A 14,694-nucleotide genomic window follows, 5' to 3' on the forward strand; every position below is an offset into this window, starting at 1 on the left:
TGCTAAGCTGCTCCTTTCTCACCCAGCCTTCCCTGCATAAAGGTGTGTACTGTTAGCCGTGAAAGCCATATTCATGAGCTTGTCCCTTTCCTCCCCCCCTCCCGTCTGTGCTGAGACTCCTGGGGATGAAACTGAGCTGAGTTAAATGGGCTGTTTGTGCCGAAAGCACACGGTGACAGGATGAGTGTGTCGCCACGGTCTGTCCCTCCGTCCTCCCGAGTTGAAACAGTATAGTGGAACGGGTCTAAATGATAATATGATACTCTGTAATGCTTAATGATCTGTGTAAATGGCTGGCTGGGTTTTTTTTTTGAACAGCTGCTGTTGTTACTGTGGTATTAGACATCTCAATAGTGGCCTGATATGAACATGTTCCCCATGTTTTTAGCCAGTGCTAAAAAGTGGATTTGTTTCACAAATCAATGGTAGAAATTCCTGAGATGGCGGGCTACTATCTAGACACACCAACGCATGCGTGTCTAAATTCATTGAAGAGAAAAAGGACATAATCAGAGGATGACTGACAACATTCAGACACACATTTAGTCTCTGTTTATTTGATGGACACAGGTATGGCACTTTGACAGTTATGAGCAGTGTGACATAGTTGAAAATAACAGTTGACAGTAAGGCCTCACCACATGGGAAGTTTTGGATATTTCTGGGTATGATTAGAATACAAACCAGTGCAATAATCCCCCAAGACATCCATGCTACTTTTGCTTTTGTCAAGAATGGCTTGTGGTACATATGAACATGTTAAGGTGTGTATTGCAGTGCAACATTATCAGCACTGTAACATTATGCAAGTACCTGAAATGAATAATTAGGAATTATTTGTCACTCTGAATAGATATTACATAATAAGTGGATTAGCATTCCTATATGGAAAGGTTGATGATCAAATGTTTCCAGTTCTAATCCTCAACGATGTTTCCCCTGAAAGTGAGTCAAAAAGTTATCATGACTTTAAAACTGAGTTGTTAAAATGACAATGAAGTCACATTGGAGATCTCTAAACTGCTGCCACAGAAGAGCAGGTGTTTTACAGTCTTTTCACAGTCTTACAATGATAACGTGCCTTCTGTGGTCAGGCTGGACCTGAACAGTGATAAACAACAAAACATAACAGAAGAGATAAAGATTTGTATCCTATGAATACACCTTGAAATACTAATGTGCTTGACTTCATTGTATTCAGCTGTAGCCAATGAAGTCTTTTGTCTTGTGTGACAATATGTGACACCCTTAAGCCCAGGACCACCCAAACATTCACTCACTCTTTCTCTCATCTTCTCTCACACCTACAGAAAAGTGTAAAAAATCATTATGCAGAACAGTAAAGTGACTAAACACTTATAGGAATCAAGTAGGGATAATTTGCCATGTAGATTGTCAAAAACTGGCAAAAAAGTAAAAGTGACCAACAGGGCCACCTGGTGGCACATAAAAATACATTTAATTGTTGGGGAAATCCAGAGCTTTGCCTCATTTTTATTTCTTTAAAATATTCAGTCGTCACTGATTAATATGATCTTAACACCGATTTGTGTTGTAGATCACGTGTTCTTCAAATTTTGTTTCACATTAGGTTGTTTTAGAACAAAAAGCCAGTGATCGGTCAGCGGTCTTTCACCAAACACTTACACTGGAAACCTTGTTTCTTTGTTCCTTTATGTTCCCCAACATCAAGGCACTAACACTCAAAAATCAATCAGCCAGGCAGACTACAGAACAGAATCTAATGTGCATTGTTGCATAAGTTGAACCCTTAACTGAGGCTACAGGTTTTCATCTGGGCAAATAAGAGTTTTGTCAAGAAGCTCTTGGCTAACAACAGTCCTCTAGATGATTTGAAGTGTGTGTCTTGAGTGCAGTTCAGAGGACCCTTCTCCATGTTCGATTGTTGACTGTTTCAGAATGCCACTTGAGTGATCTTTTCCATAGTCTGTCCTTTGTTTTGCCTGTTGAACAGAGTGAGAAAATCATTAAATGCTTTGTAATAGAATAGAATACCCTGTTAAGATTATGGTTTAGTCTATTCTAGTCTTATTTTAATCAAAATTTGTCTGTCACAGTTTTCTTTAAATCCTATAATATTCTGTGGACTTTGGAAAAAACACAACACGAAAATATCCTTTAAACAAGGCAGTATGCTTCCTAAAGCTATGAGTATAAAATGTAACACTGTGCATGTTGTACTCACTTTTTATACATTCCACTTTAGGCTCCTCCCACTGTCCATTTGGCATGCAATGTATGACAGATAGGTGGCGCTGTACGAAGCCAGGGTCACACTGGTAGCGGATGATGGAGTTGACTGGGTAATGCTCCCTGCTACTTCCGAACATTGTTGCATGCAGCACATCAGGAGGGGCAGAACAGGTGACTGAAGGAGAGAAGATTGACAAGGTAAAGGGCCAATGAGACGCTCCTGCCAACCATACAAGGACTGATACTGTAACCACCAAACCTTTCAATACAACAGCCATGGGAAACTGTAGCAGCTACAACACACAATCTGTATGACCAAAGACTCCTCTGTTAGTTAGTATAGTCTGAGTTAAACCTGTGGTGGCCTAAACAGGGGCATATATCACGTGTCCTGAGTCACTCACCAGGTCCCCTTTTGCAGGTGAAGGGCAGATGGTAGTTACATGGCACGTCGTTCCACTGGCCGAGCTCATGCCAAATCATTACTACACAATCTTCATTGTTAAGGTAATTATCTGGCTGATTTGGTCTCCAATTTGAATATTCCTGTAGAAAATATAATAAGGAATATCTACAAGTTAGCAATTTGTCGCAATAGTCATTAAAAAAAGTCAAAAGTCATGGAACTGATGTAGAATAGAATTTCACCAAAGGAGTTCCATCTGTCCAACGAAACTCGTCTTCCTCGTCCCGGTCATTGAGTCCAATCCACTGGTAGTCCTGGGCCTGGGCTAGGTAGGTTTAAAGAGACCATGAGGAGCTAATGTAACAATCCACCTATTACATGGGAGCCCTGTCAAGTAAATGCTTTTCTCTACTCACTAAGAACAAAGTCCTGCTCCTGCAGGGAAGTGATGCTAACAAGGTGAGCATTCAGCTCTCGACAGTGCTGCTCAGCATTCGTCCAGATCTCCCGCTCGCTAAAGTGGAGATAGCAGCTGCCCATGAACTCCACCCAGCCCTGTGCACATCCCTCGACCGCTGCAAAGACAACAGAGACAGGCACAATGTCTGGGTTTGAGCAAACTGGGTACCAAAGATGTTTCCAGATGATTTTTAAATTGTGTTGCAGTTGCAGTTGTAACTTTAATCTGCTGTAATTCAATGACACATTATAGAAAGCAAAATGCATTTAATCCTCATCTTACGTGTTGCACAGTTTTTGCCGGTAAATCCTACTGTACATTGGCAGACCGCGATTTCATCTTGTACAGAACACAATCCATCACCACAGGGATTTGGGTCACAGGGATCAGAGGTTGCTGTCAGGAACATACAGTCACAATGCAATGGATTATGCTGAATCACTGACATTTTGTGTATGCATATGTCACATTGGAAAAACTGAACTATTGACTGGATTTATATTTTTACCTTCTGTGACAGTAGGTTGCTCCATGGTAGCTGGTGTTTGGATAAATATGGAGGGTGAGGTGGTAAGGGTTAATGTGGTTGGGCTGGTGGTGTTTATCACAGATTGATCAGTGAGATGAACCTCTTCTGCAGCTGTTGTCTGCTTCTCCAAATCTGGAAGGATGCTTCCAGTATTTCTGCTATTATTTTCCTTACTTGAGAGCCCAAATGGCTGCAGAGCTGAGGGTTCCTCTGTGTGAAGCTCTGGAGAACTGCCTTCTCCACTAATCTCTACTGAGCCACGACCCTGCTCTGCATGCTCTGTAGGTATGGAGGTCACTGCTATGACTTCTCCTTCTGCACTCTCCAGAGAAGGTGCATCTCCTGATGGATGACTAAAACCAGAAGTATAGCCAGAGGGAAAGCCACTGATATCACCAGACACATCACCAGATATTCCTGAAGCCTCTTGCTGTCCTAAAGGTCTTCCCGTCAGGTCAGTCATATCAGAGTCCAGAAAAGATATGCTAGGGAAACCAGAGCCACTCATAATGTCACCACTGTACAATCCACTCAGTCCAGAGCCACTCGTGACTTCACCACTGTGGAGCCCACTGATTCCAGAGCCACTCACATCACCACTTTGAAACCCGTTCAATCCAGAGCCACTTACGACATCACCAATGTGGAACCCACTGAACCCAGAGCCACTCATGACATCACCACTGTAGAATCCCCCAATAATACCAGAGCTACTCGTGTCCCCACTGAGCCCGCTGAACCCGCTCACATCAGGATGTCCTCTGCCAAACTCTTGCTCTGTTCTCTCCTCTGAGATGGACAGCTCGATCTCTTTGAGATCAGTCAAAATGATCATATGTCCACTACCAGATCCTGATGGAAGACCACCAGATCCACTCCAAATTTGACCAGATCCAGACATATCACCTGATCCTGAGTGATCGCCACTAATGTCTCCAGATCCCATTCCTGAAGGAAAAATGATTGCACTACCTTGTCCTGCCTCCTGAGGGCCCCCGGAGGCAGATCCTTCTGATGAAAGTATATCTCCACTACCCTGGAAGCTGACAAAGATGCCTGAGCCATCACCACTGTGGCCAGATCCAGACAGTCCAGACACATCTACACTGGAGAATCCGCTGCCAGACCCGCCGCCACTGGGAAACCCACTGCTGAATGTGTCACCACTCGGAAGGTCGTGTCCGGATGCGTCACCACTGGCAAGTCCACTTCCAGACACATCGCCACTTGGAATGCCACTGCCAGATATGTCTCCACTTGGAATGCCACTGCCAGATATGTCTCCACTTGGAATGCCACTGCCAGATATGTCTCCACTTGGAATGCCACTGCCAGATATGTCTCCACTTGGAACGCCACTGCCAGATATGTCTCCACTTGGAATGCCACTGCCAGATATGTCTCCACTTGGAATGCCACTGCCAGATATGTCTCCACTTGGAATGCCACTGCCAGATATGTCTCCACTTGGAATGCCACTGCCAGATAAGTCGCCACTGTGAACACCACTCCCAAGTACATCACCACTGGGAAACCCGCTCCCGGACACATCACCACTGACTGATATGTCAGCAGAAGCAGATCCAGAACTGATGTCCTCCACAGGTATGGGAGTGGTAAAGGGCTGAGCTGAAGAATAAAATACTGAACTTTAGTAACTTGTAACACACCAGTTTAATTTAGACACAGTAGGTATCAAATGCAAACTATACCAGAACTTTGAAGCTCTGTTGCGTCTGTGTAGTTTAGATCCATTTCCATCCATGTAGTATTCAGGATAGGGAGGGTTGCTATAAGAAAAGAAAGGGCCCTTCAGTATTGACCTGACCTTCTGGCCTCCTACATTTCCAACATTGATGTTATTGCATATCTCTAAAGCAGTAGGCATCAGATTTGCAGTAGGGGCTTGGGAATCCAGTGTGGTGACGGTTACGATAAACTGTGTAAACCCCTGTTTTGTTCCCACCACAGCTGGGATGAGACGTTCAAACCAGGTAGCGAATGCTGTGATCAGACCGCCAGCCCGGGCGACACTTATAGACCTTATGGACCTGACAGCAGGACACAGCACGGCAGCAGGCTCTCGCCTCATAGTAAGTAAAACCTGCCATGGTGCTGACAAGGAAGACCTCACTTATGAAACAATAGAAGATTTCAATGTATGTTAATTGTAACTAACACGTGCACATTTTGCACAAGTAAAACCATGCAGTATGAAATGTGCATGTGCTTGCTAATTATATCTTCTTATCTTCTTACCTAATTGGTCAATGTACCAATACACATCATAGAGCTCAGATGCAGGCCTTTGTAGGCATTTTCATTTAGGGAACAATAAGCAGAAGCTTGGGATAAGGCTTCAGTGGAACAACATCAGAGAATCAGCACCAATCCAAGCACGTGAACTCACTCACCAGTGCTGATGTTATCTCCAGGCCTTTCAAAGCCAAGGTAAGGCCGCGCTGTAGCCACACCGATCATGGTCTCCACGACCCCGGTGATGTTGTCTGTCGCGGTGGGCGGGATGGATAAGGGCGGCTCCATAGTTGTGGCAATCCAGGGCTCTTGGGTGAGCAGCTCCCCCCGCACCTCGCCCTCCGTGGTGGCACTCTCGGGATAGGCTGTGGGGCTCTGGGTGTCGATGGCCACGCTGAACGTCATGTCTGTGGTCCTGTAAAGTTCTGGCTCTGGGGAGGACCCACTGGGCAGCTCTTCCTCTCCTGAGCCACAAAGACTTTCATTATTTTGCAGAATTGCATTGTCAGGCAGATATTTACGGTATTTAGCATATTACTGATTCATTTATTCATTAATTATTAGAGACGACATGGAACTTGTTGGAATTTTAGGAAAACGGAAAACCTGGCCAGTTTGCTTACCTTCATAGCAGATTGCATCGTAGCGTGAGTCTGGATTGGGGTAGCCGGTCTGGTTTGGGTAAAGGTACACGGTGCGCACGCCTAGAAGACCCCCGCCGCACTGCGGCCGGGCAACGTTGATGGGGTACCTCACGCTCCGGTCAGCCAACCAGCCGGCGTTGCAAATGTCCATGCCTTCCTTCCAGGCCAGGTACAGCTGCCCTGTGGTGGCCAGACGAGCCCCAAGCTTGGCGCACTGCCCTGATGCCTCAGTGAAGGTAAACTTCTCCATGGACATGGAATAGAAGACTCTGCCTGGGGTTCACAGGAGATCAAACGTAGAGCAAAAAAAACACGTAGAGTACACTTCAACCTCAGAAAAGGTCCTGAATATTGCTTCATTACCCGCCATATTCTCTGCGAAGCAGTAGACGTCGTATGTCTCGTCATCGTCTCTGACTCCGTAGGTTCGTACCCCGGGGAGTTTTTCTTTGTCTCCGTAGCAAGGCTCCCTTGGCTCATGAATGGGGTACCTGAGGCAAATATCAAAACATTTCAAACAGACAAATCATAACTGCTATACAAATTACTGTTATAGTCATTCATTCATATAGTATGTTATTTTTTCATATATTTATGTATGCAGTGATTGTAACCATGTAGAAAACAGCAGACAACGCTAGTCCAGTTTTTCACTCTAATGACAAACTGCCAAGAGCGAACATCAATACAACAAACAGGAAATGGACCAGAGAGGCAGAACCTGACGGTTCGGTCCGAAAGCCAGCCTGCGTCACACTGATGGAAGCCATCATCATAAGCAGCCTGCAGCTGTTCCGGGGTTGCTATGACAGCACTGTTCTGGATACAGGCTGCCTTCGCCTTCTCAAAGGTCAGAGTGTAGCGGCTGGAGATGGCTCGGTAGTGGAACACGATACCTGTGGATAAACACACACACACACACACACACACACACACACACATCACACACATTCACACTCCATATCGCACTTACACCAGCATCTACACAAATGCCGGGATGTGTGTGCTTTTACATCCAAAATATGTTTTTTCTTAAATATAAAAAGCTACAAAGGCAAAAAAAGTAAGATAAATGAAAGATACATAGCAAACAACAATAAAAAACTGTTAGGAAAGAGGGATGTGATACCAGAAGTCTTTTATTTTGAAATGTGGCTCACCTTCCACTTTCAGCTCCACTGAATCGTAGTTATCCTCAATGCCATGCATGACCTCACAGCGGTAGATTCCCGAATCACTGGAGCGCATCTCTGTGATCTGGATGGTCACGTCTGTGGGGACGGTGGGGTAGTTCACCATGGTGACTCGGTCCACATAGTCTGGCTCGACGTGCACTCCATGATCGGTGGCCACAAGGATGGGGGAGATTATGCCCTTCTGGATGAAGCTCCACTTGATACGGTAGGACAGGGGGTGGACGGTAGGGGCTCCCGGGTCAGGGACTGTGTTGTCCTGGAAATAGCAAGGGATGACAGTCTTCCCACCCAGCAGGGGGCGCAGTGGCAGGTCCACAGGGATGCTCACACCCAGGGAACTGTCCTGGTCTGGCCAAACAGATTACAATAGCTTACAATCGAGTCATTCGCAACTATAGCCAAGAACAGACACCAAGCAATAAATCTTGACTTCACTGAGTTATCAGAGAAAGTTAGTGTCCAGAATAAAGACTAACCCTGTGAAGACAAGAACTGAGTCATGGAAGCGTGGCAATGAAACAGCCATCAAAAAATGGAAATGTTTAAGCTCACCCTCCATATTTCCAAACAAATCTGTTGCTGAAATTACACCGAGGCAGGTACACAGAAGAAAAATAGTAGTCATGTTTCTCCTGTAGGTCAACACAAATACACAATTTATATCTATTGACAGTCACATTTTATCATATTCAGATTCACACATATTAATGTTAATCCATTCTATTATATATATGCCATAAGTATTCCATTCTGACATTTTGTGACATAAACCTTAATAAACAATGTAATCATGATTTCAAGCACATCCATGTATCATGTGTTGCACAGGACACATCATCATCATATACGGTTGGGTTTTAATCATACCATTCACTTTTAGAGGGAAAAATATCTTTTCTTTTACTTATTAAGTTAAAGAAGTACACTCAGTGTGGCATAGATTTTGTGATAATGGGCTTCTCTGTGCAAAATTGCCTGTCTGGCTGTAGTTCAGACCTGCCTGAATCAGGATCTTTTAAATGCACTGAGCAACTTTCATCTTGGCAGGATACTCACAGAGGTTTCTATCACAGACTCCTAATGCTACAGGAAGAGGCTGGCATATATCTGTATTTAGGGCCAATAGCTTGACTGAATCTAAAACACCTCCCACTCTACAGTCTGAGTCAGTCTACAGCTTGAGTCATTCTATAGGAAACATTCATTGTTCAAACTGTTTTTACACACACACGCACGCACATACACACACACACACACACACACACACACACACACACACACACACACACACACACACACACACACACACACACACACACACACACATTTTTCTGTTCTAACCACAGGCAAACTCAAGTGTAGCTAATTGTACAGCCACTTTAGCTCATCCAATATTCCATCAGTATCCCAAAAAGCCAACAAGCTCCCTTAAGATCAATGGAAAAATGTAGGTTCTTGATAGTGTGGACAACCACTAGTGTTCTGTTTGCAGAAGTGAGCTATACAATTATATATGTGTTCAGCGATGATGTTTACAAATGATGTTTAATCACCTGATGAAACATTATCGCTTGTGAGGATATTTTCTTTGTTCAGGACTGTGCAAAACTAAAAGCTGAGTTAAAACTATAGTGTCTTCCCATAAAGAGCAAGTCAGATGTATTTTGAAAATACTTGTCACTATTGCATTTGACAAGAATCCTAACAGCTAATCAGCAAGTGTACCTAATCTGGAGAATGACAGGGCTGCAAGGCTAACCTACACATCCTTGAGCTGGTGGAGGAACGTCTGGAGGATCATCAGGAGGAACGTCTGGAGGAACGTTTGGAGGATTGTGTCTTATCTCTCCCCAGAATGCCATTGGATGTTTCAACAAGCCAAAGCAAACTCTTTAAAATAGCCAAAACCCTAAGGGAGGTTATTCATCTATTTGTGAACACTCCGCATAAGAAGGTAAAAATATAATTAAAGATGATTTTCACTTCTGTTTAAAAAGTTTCTCAGTAAGTCTTAAACATTGCTAAGCAACTGTTTTTGAGTGTATTTTTATAGTGAATATTATTTTTCTGCACTATATATGTGTGTTTCCTATTTTGCAGTATGCTGTCAATATTTTACAAACTATAAATAAAATATATTTCAGTGAATTTTTTAAATGTGACATTTGTAATATGTATATGGGTGTAATATTTAAGATGTAATATGTAGATTAGTTGTGTATGTGCTTTGGATAGAGTTCTGCATTAATAATTGTTCTGAAAAATCAGATGAACTATAGAATATTAGAATTTTTTCCTTAATGAAACAGCATTTTCTTTTTGCAGCTATAGAACAGTTTGACAGGTTGTGCAGATCTTGTAGATTTTGTAGGTCCATGTCTCAAGTGCTGTGCCGTAACCACTTTTCAAACTGTGCTTTTTTTGGTCAACCTACAAGTCCTCCCAAGCCAGGCAGCCAGCTAGCCTTGTGGCTAACAGCCGCTTGTGCCTGCTGACTGTGTCAAATCACACCTTACCGCTCACGACCAACAGTCCCAGGATACAGAGCAGTGCCCAGTTTAAAAAATGCAACGTCACGTCTACGCATGTATTCTGACCTGATCGTGCCGGGGAGGAGCACGCTACAGTGTGCTCATTTATACAGTCAATCCCTCCCATCAGCTAGAGACCAATAAGCAGAGGTCTGTTGGACCTGGGCGGCGTGCACGGGACAGGGCCTGCACCGTAGCCAATGTAAACATGATGCCGTTTTCCAGAGGAGGCCCTCACCCACCAAAGCCCCAGGAGAACCATATGAGAAGAACAGTGTCTACATTCACTCTTACTCTCTCTCTCTCTCTCTCTCTCTCTCTCTCTCTCTCTCTCTCACTCACTCACACACACTCACACACACTTGCACACACGCACAGGTAGGCCAGCCAGATTCAGGACTATAGAGTGGCAGTGTGTAAATATGAGCTGTTGTAAATGGAAAAATTGGGTGCATCTTGCACGGCTGCACAGAATTTTTTTTTCACTTAAAGTATCTTGTGGTAACTGGGCACCAAATGGAAAAGTTATAGATGGGGATCGGTCTTCTTATTTAGTGTGGAAGATAAATGAAACAAACCTAATAGGCTGATGTCACACCTTGGTCATAGTAGTAATATTCATAAATATGTCTTCATAATAAGCTTTACATAACGGCAGCAATACCACCAACATCTACAAGCTTGGTTTTGTAGTGAAATGTTATGTCATATGTTGGAACTGAAGCTTTTCAGAAAACATTTTGTAAAAATTGTCATTTCAAAATAAAGGCATGAGCACATACAGAGAGGGACAGAGATAGCTTAACAAATCTACCATTATTTAATAGATTAAGGTTCAGTGGCCCTACTGCAGCTGTACTATATATTGTAATTTAAGTGAAAATCAACAGAAAAACTTAATATATATAATCCTAATAATATAATATACAATAATTAAGTATTGTTATAAAACAGTAACTAAATATAACCAAACCAGTTTGGGACCTATAGTGAAACAGTTGAAACATATTCTAAAAAATCATTGGCCACTGCTAATTACGTAAAATTTTATATATATGTAACAGTATGTAATCAGTTCAGTTTTCATATAGGTGAGATTTACAGGTGTAAAAAAACTTTATTCTAAACTTCAAAAACAGAAATGAGTTCATATCAGAGACTCACCAGTTTATTACTGTTCTTCCTCTTGTCTGCACTTGATGCTGTGTTTGGGCTCCTCACACTGATCCCTGGGTAGCTACACTTGGCTGCTGGTTTGTTAAGGTGAATTCAAAATCCTGGTGTTTTTGGACTGCTTGCCTCCCCAGTGAGTGCTGGGAGCAGAAAGAGGTCTTATTCAAATCGGACACGAGTTTAGCGAAGAGACGGGGAAAGGAAGAGGGAGAGAGAGAGAGAGAGAGAGAGAGAGAGAGAGGGAGGGAGAAAGAGAGAGCAAGGGAAAGAGATATAGAGAGTTCAAGAGAGAGAGAGAGAGAGCTGTTGAGAGAGCTGATGACTGCTTAGGAGTGACGTTAGTCGTAACGGTTTTGATTTGTCAAAGCACAAAGTGCTACAGTTTTGATTTGAATCTGAACATTGATGTCATCATACCCCATCTCTAACTACTTGCAATTAAGTAAGCCTCCCCGTGTCACAAGATCCCAACGTGCCTGAGCCTCAGACAGACAGAACAGAACAACACAAGTGCAGCGATAACACTTACACGTAACATATACATACCTATGGTACTCTTTTTAATGGCAAACCTGGTATAAATTATATGTATGCATACCCTGTTGGTTCAAAAGTGTTTTTCAAACTCTTCCATCATTTTCCAGAGGCAGACTGGAAAAGTCAAAGGTCAAAGGGAAGTGTGAGAGGTCATGTTGACACTGTCTTCTCACATTTACAGTGTAACAGACACAGAAGCACATAGCTATACATACCTACTGCACCCCCACATATAATACAATATGTATTTCCAGTGGCCTACTAACACCAGTATGTTATATATTACAATTCATTGGTGAACTAGTTCAGTTTGGCACTTTATTATGGGAAGATATGAACATAAAAATATTTCAGATATAGTACTCAAGATATGGACATGAGCATATCAAAACATCTCAGATGTACAGTGTAGTACTCAAGATATGGACATGAGTATATTAAAAACATTTCAGATGTAGTACTCAAGATATGGACATGAGTATATCATAAACATCTCAGATGTAGTCTCAAGATATGGGCATGAGTATATCATAAATATCTCAGATGTAGTCTCAAGATATGGACATGAGTATATCAGAAACATTTCAGATGTAGTACTCAAGATATGGACATGAGTATATCAGAAACATTTCAGATGTAGTACTCAAGATATGGACATGAGTATAACAAAAACATCTCAGATGTAGTACTCAAGATATGGACATGAGTATATCAAAAACATCTCAGATGTAGTACTCAAGATATGGACATGAGTATAACAAAAACATCTCAGATGTAGTACTCAAGATATGGACATATGGACAAAAGATATGCTCAGCTGATTTGTTAGCATTTAGTGTAATCTGTATATTTATACAAAGTGAACAAGAAAATAGTATAAATAACAATTATTATAATATTATGCACCTATATGTTAGAAGGAATATATCTTTGAAGTATCATTACACATTAGGCACAAACAAATGTTTCAATCCAAGTCTATCATCATGACCAATGCAAATATGTGTTCCCCACCCCACCTCCCAGTATTAGGAATATCCGTAGAAACAACATGACTGAAACCACTGAAATGAGCTTTACTTTGCTGGGTTTAAACAAAATGACTGTGTGAACCACATGAAGGAAAGTACACTGACATCTAGTGATGAGAAACTATAGAAACTCTGCCTTAGAAAGCAAAAATGCACCAGTGGATTTAGAATTATTATCCAGATCAGGATCCTGGCTTAAAAAAGTACTTAATGTAATACATGAGGACTGAGAGTGGGAATATAGGGGTCATATATGGTAAAGGAACGTCCAAGTACGATATTCTAAACTCAGCTTCCTTTGGGAACAGGAAATCTGTTAGAACTCACTCCAACTGCCTGATAACTCCTAACAACATCTATTTAGATCTGATTCATTAACCCTTAAAATAAATAAGTAAAAAACAGCATATGAAAATGGAAGATTCAATTTAAATATTTATGACAGTTCTTTTCCACAGGCACACATGAACGTACAAACAGAGAACAGACAGGATGAAGCTGGCAGGCCTTTCTTGGGCGGGCTGGTGGAGAGAAGGGGCCGTGCTGAGAGCCGTCGAAGAACACAGTGGGCTCCAGGTCCCAGTGATTTGTCTCCCCCTGCTTATTAGCAGTGAAATGTGGAGAGGGAAAAGTGTTCACTTCTTTTCTTCACTCCCTCTTACTTCACGGAGGAAATGGCCAGCTGTCTAAATAGTCTGTCCCACAGGCTCTTGTGCTGATGAGTTTCTCTCTCTGTCTAATTGGAATTGCTTGGTCATTTCAAAAAATATTATTCTCTGGAGTACCTTTTTGTCTTAATTAGTAAAGGGAAAAAACAGTTCTATATTTGTGACTTTTGTCCTGTTTGCCTTTTTCATGCTAATACTAATTAGACTGCTTTAAAAAATGCTGGGAGATGTGCCAACAGCTTTCAGTCGAGCTGTTCTGAATCACTGAATGTGGCAATGGCGAAAGAAACCAAGCTGGTAGCTACTGTGTGAACCGCAGCCCGGGTCATGATATACGCTCGTAGCCAAATTATGTGCAACAGTCTTGAAGGTTTAAACGGAAATATATAGTCAGCTGAGTCTAGTGACACCAGTCTGCTACATCTGACTTCATACTAGCACGTTGTTAGCCTGTGCAAAAATAGGAAAGTTTACCAAACTGTGAGGTCTCTTGTGGATGACTGTACAGCATTACTAATGTTAGTATGTGTGGGACTTTGAAAACAGTTTTATGGAGTCAAAGAAGGTAAAGATGCAGAGTCTATGACCAGGGCAAAATCTGAGGCCATTTACATTTACACACAGTGTATATTTCATCATGTTTTGTGTATTTTGGGCCAAAACAGAGCCCTAAATATAGGCCTCTGGAATGTTTTAACATCAAGCGGATGACTCATTTTTATGTTCAAATATGCTTAAATACATAACAAAGTGGTGAAAGTAAGGAGTAGTGCCATGATTCAAAAACAATGGGAGTGCTCAGTACAGTAGGCCTACTGATGTTCTACTTAAATTTTGTGTTGTTCGTTGTCAGAAAACAAGACTTCCTTCATATCTACCAGAAGTAAGACAATCTTGTAGCAATTTCGGTCCAAGTCTGGTTACCACAGTGACACTGGTGGTATCTTAGTAACTAAAAGCCTGGTAACAAGGCAGGTCAGGTCCACGGAGGGGGCCGGAGATGGCGCTCACAAAGTCTGCACTGTGCCACACTGTATTGTGTCTCTCCG

General features: G+C 42.3%; 1 protein-coding gene across 1 annotated transcript; it reads right to left on the minus strand.

Moving 5' to 3' along the window:
• Positions 1-537: 537 nt before the first annotated feature.
• acanb (aggrecan b) lies at positions 538-11,627 on the minus strand. Its single transcript, XM_077021492.1, has 15 exons — positions 11,401-11,627; positions 8,258-8,337; positions 7,670-8,053; positions 7,231-7,405; positions 6,873-7,000; positions 6,489-6,782; positions 6,024-6,329; positions 5,322-5,399; positions 3,589-5,238; positions 3,363-3,476; positions 3,037-3,195; positions 2,863-2,945; positions 2,619-2,760; positions 2,207-2,389; positions 538-1,964 (listed from the first exon to the last, which is right to left on the minus strand). Exons 2-15 carry the CDS (start codon positions 8,328-8,330, stop codon positions 1,879-1,881), a joined length of 3,855 nt encoding a protein of 1,284 aa, XP_076877607.1. The 5' UTR covers positions 8,331-8,337; positions 11,401-11,627; the 3' UTR covers positions 538-1,878.
• Between the last annotated feature and the right edge of the window lie 3,067 nt (positions 11,628-14,694).

Source organism: Brachyhypopomus gauderio, chromosome 11 (genome assembly GCF_052324685.1).
Source record: "Brachyhypopomus gauderio isolate BG-103 chromosome 11, BGAUD_0.2, whole genome shotgun sequence".
In the NCBI taxonomy this organism is placed as follows: domain Eukaryota; kingdom Metazoa; phylum Chordata; class Actinopteri; order Gymnotiformes; family Hypopomidae; genus Brachyhypopomus; species Brachyhypopomus gauderio.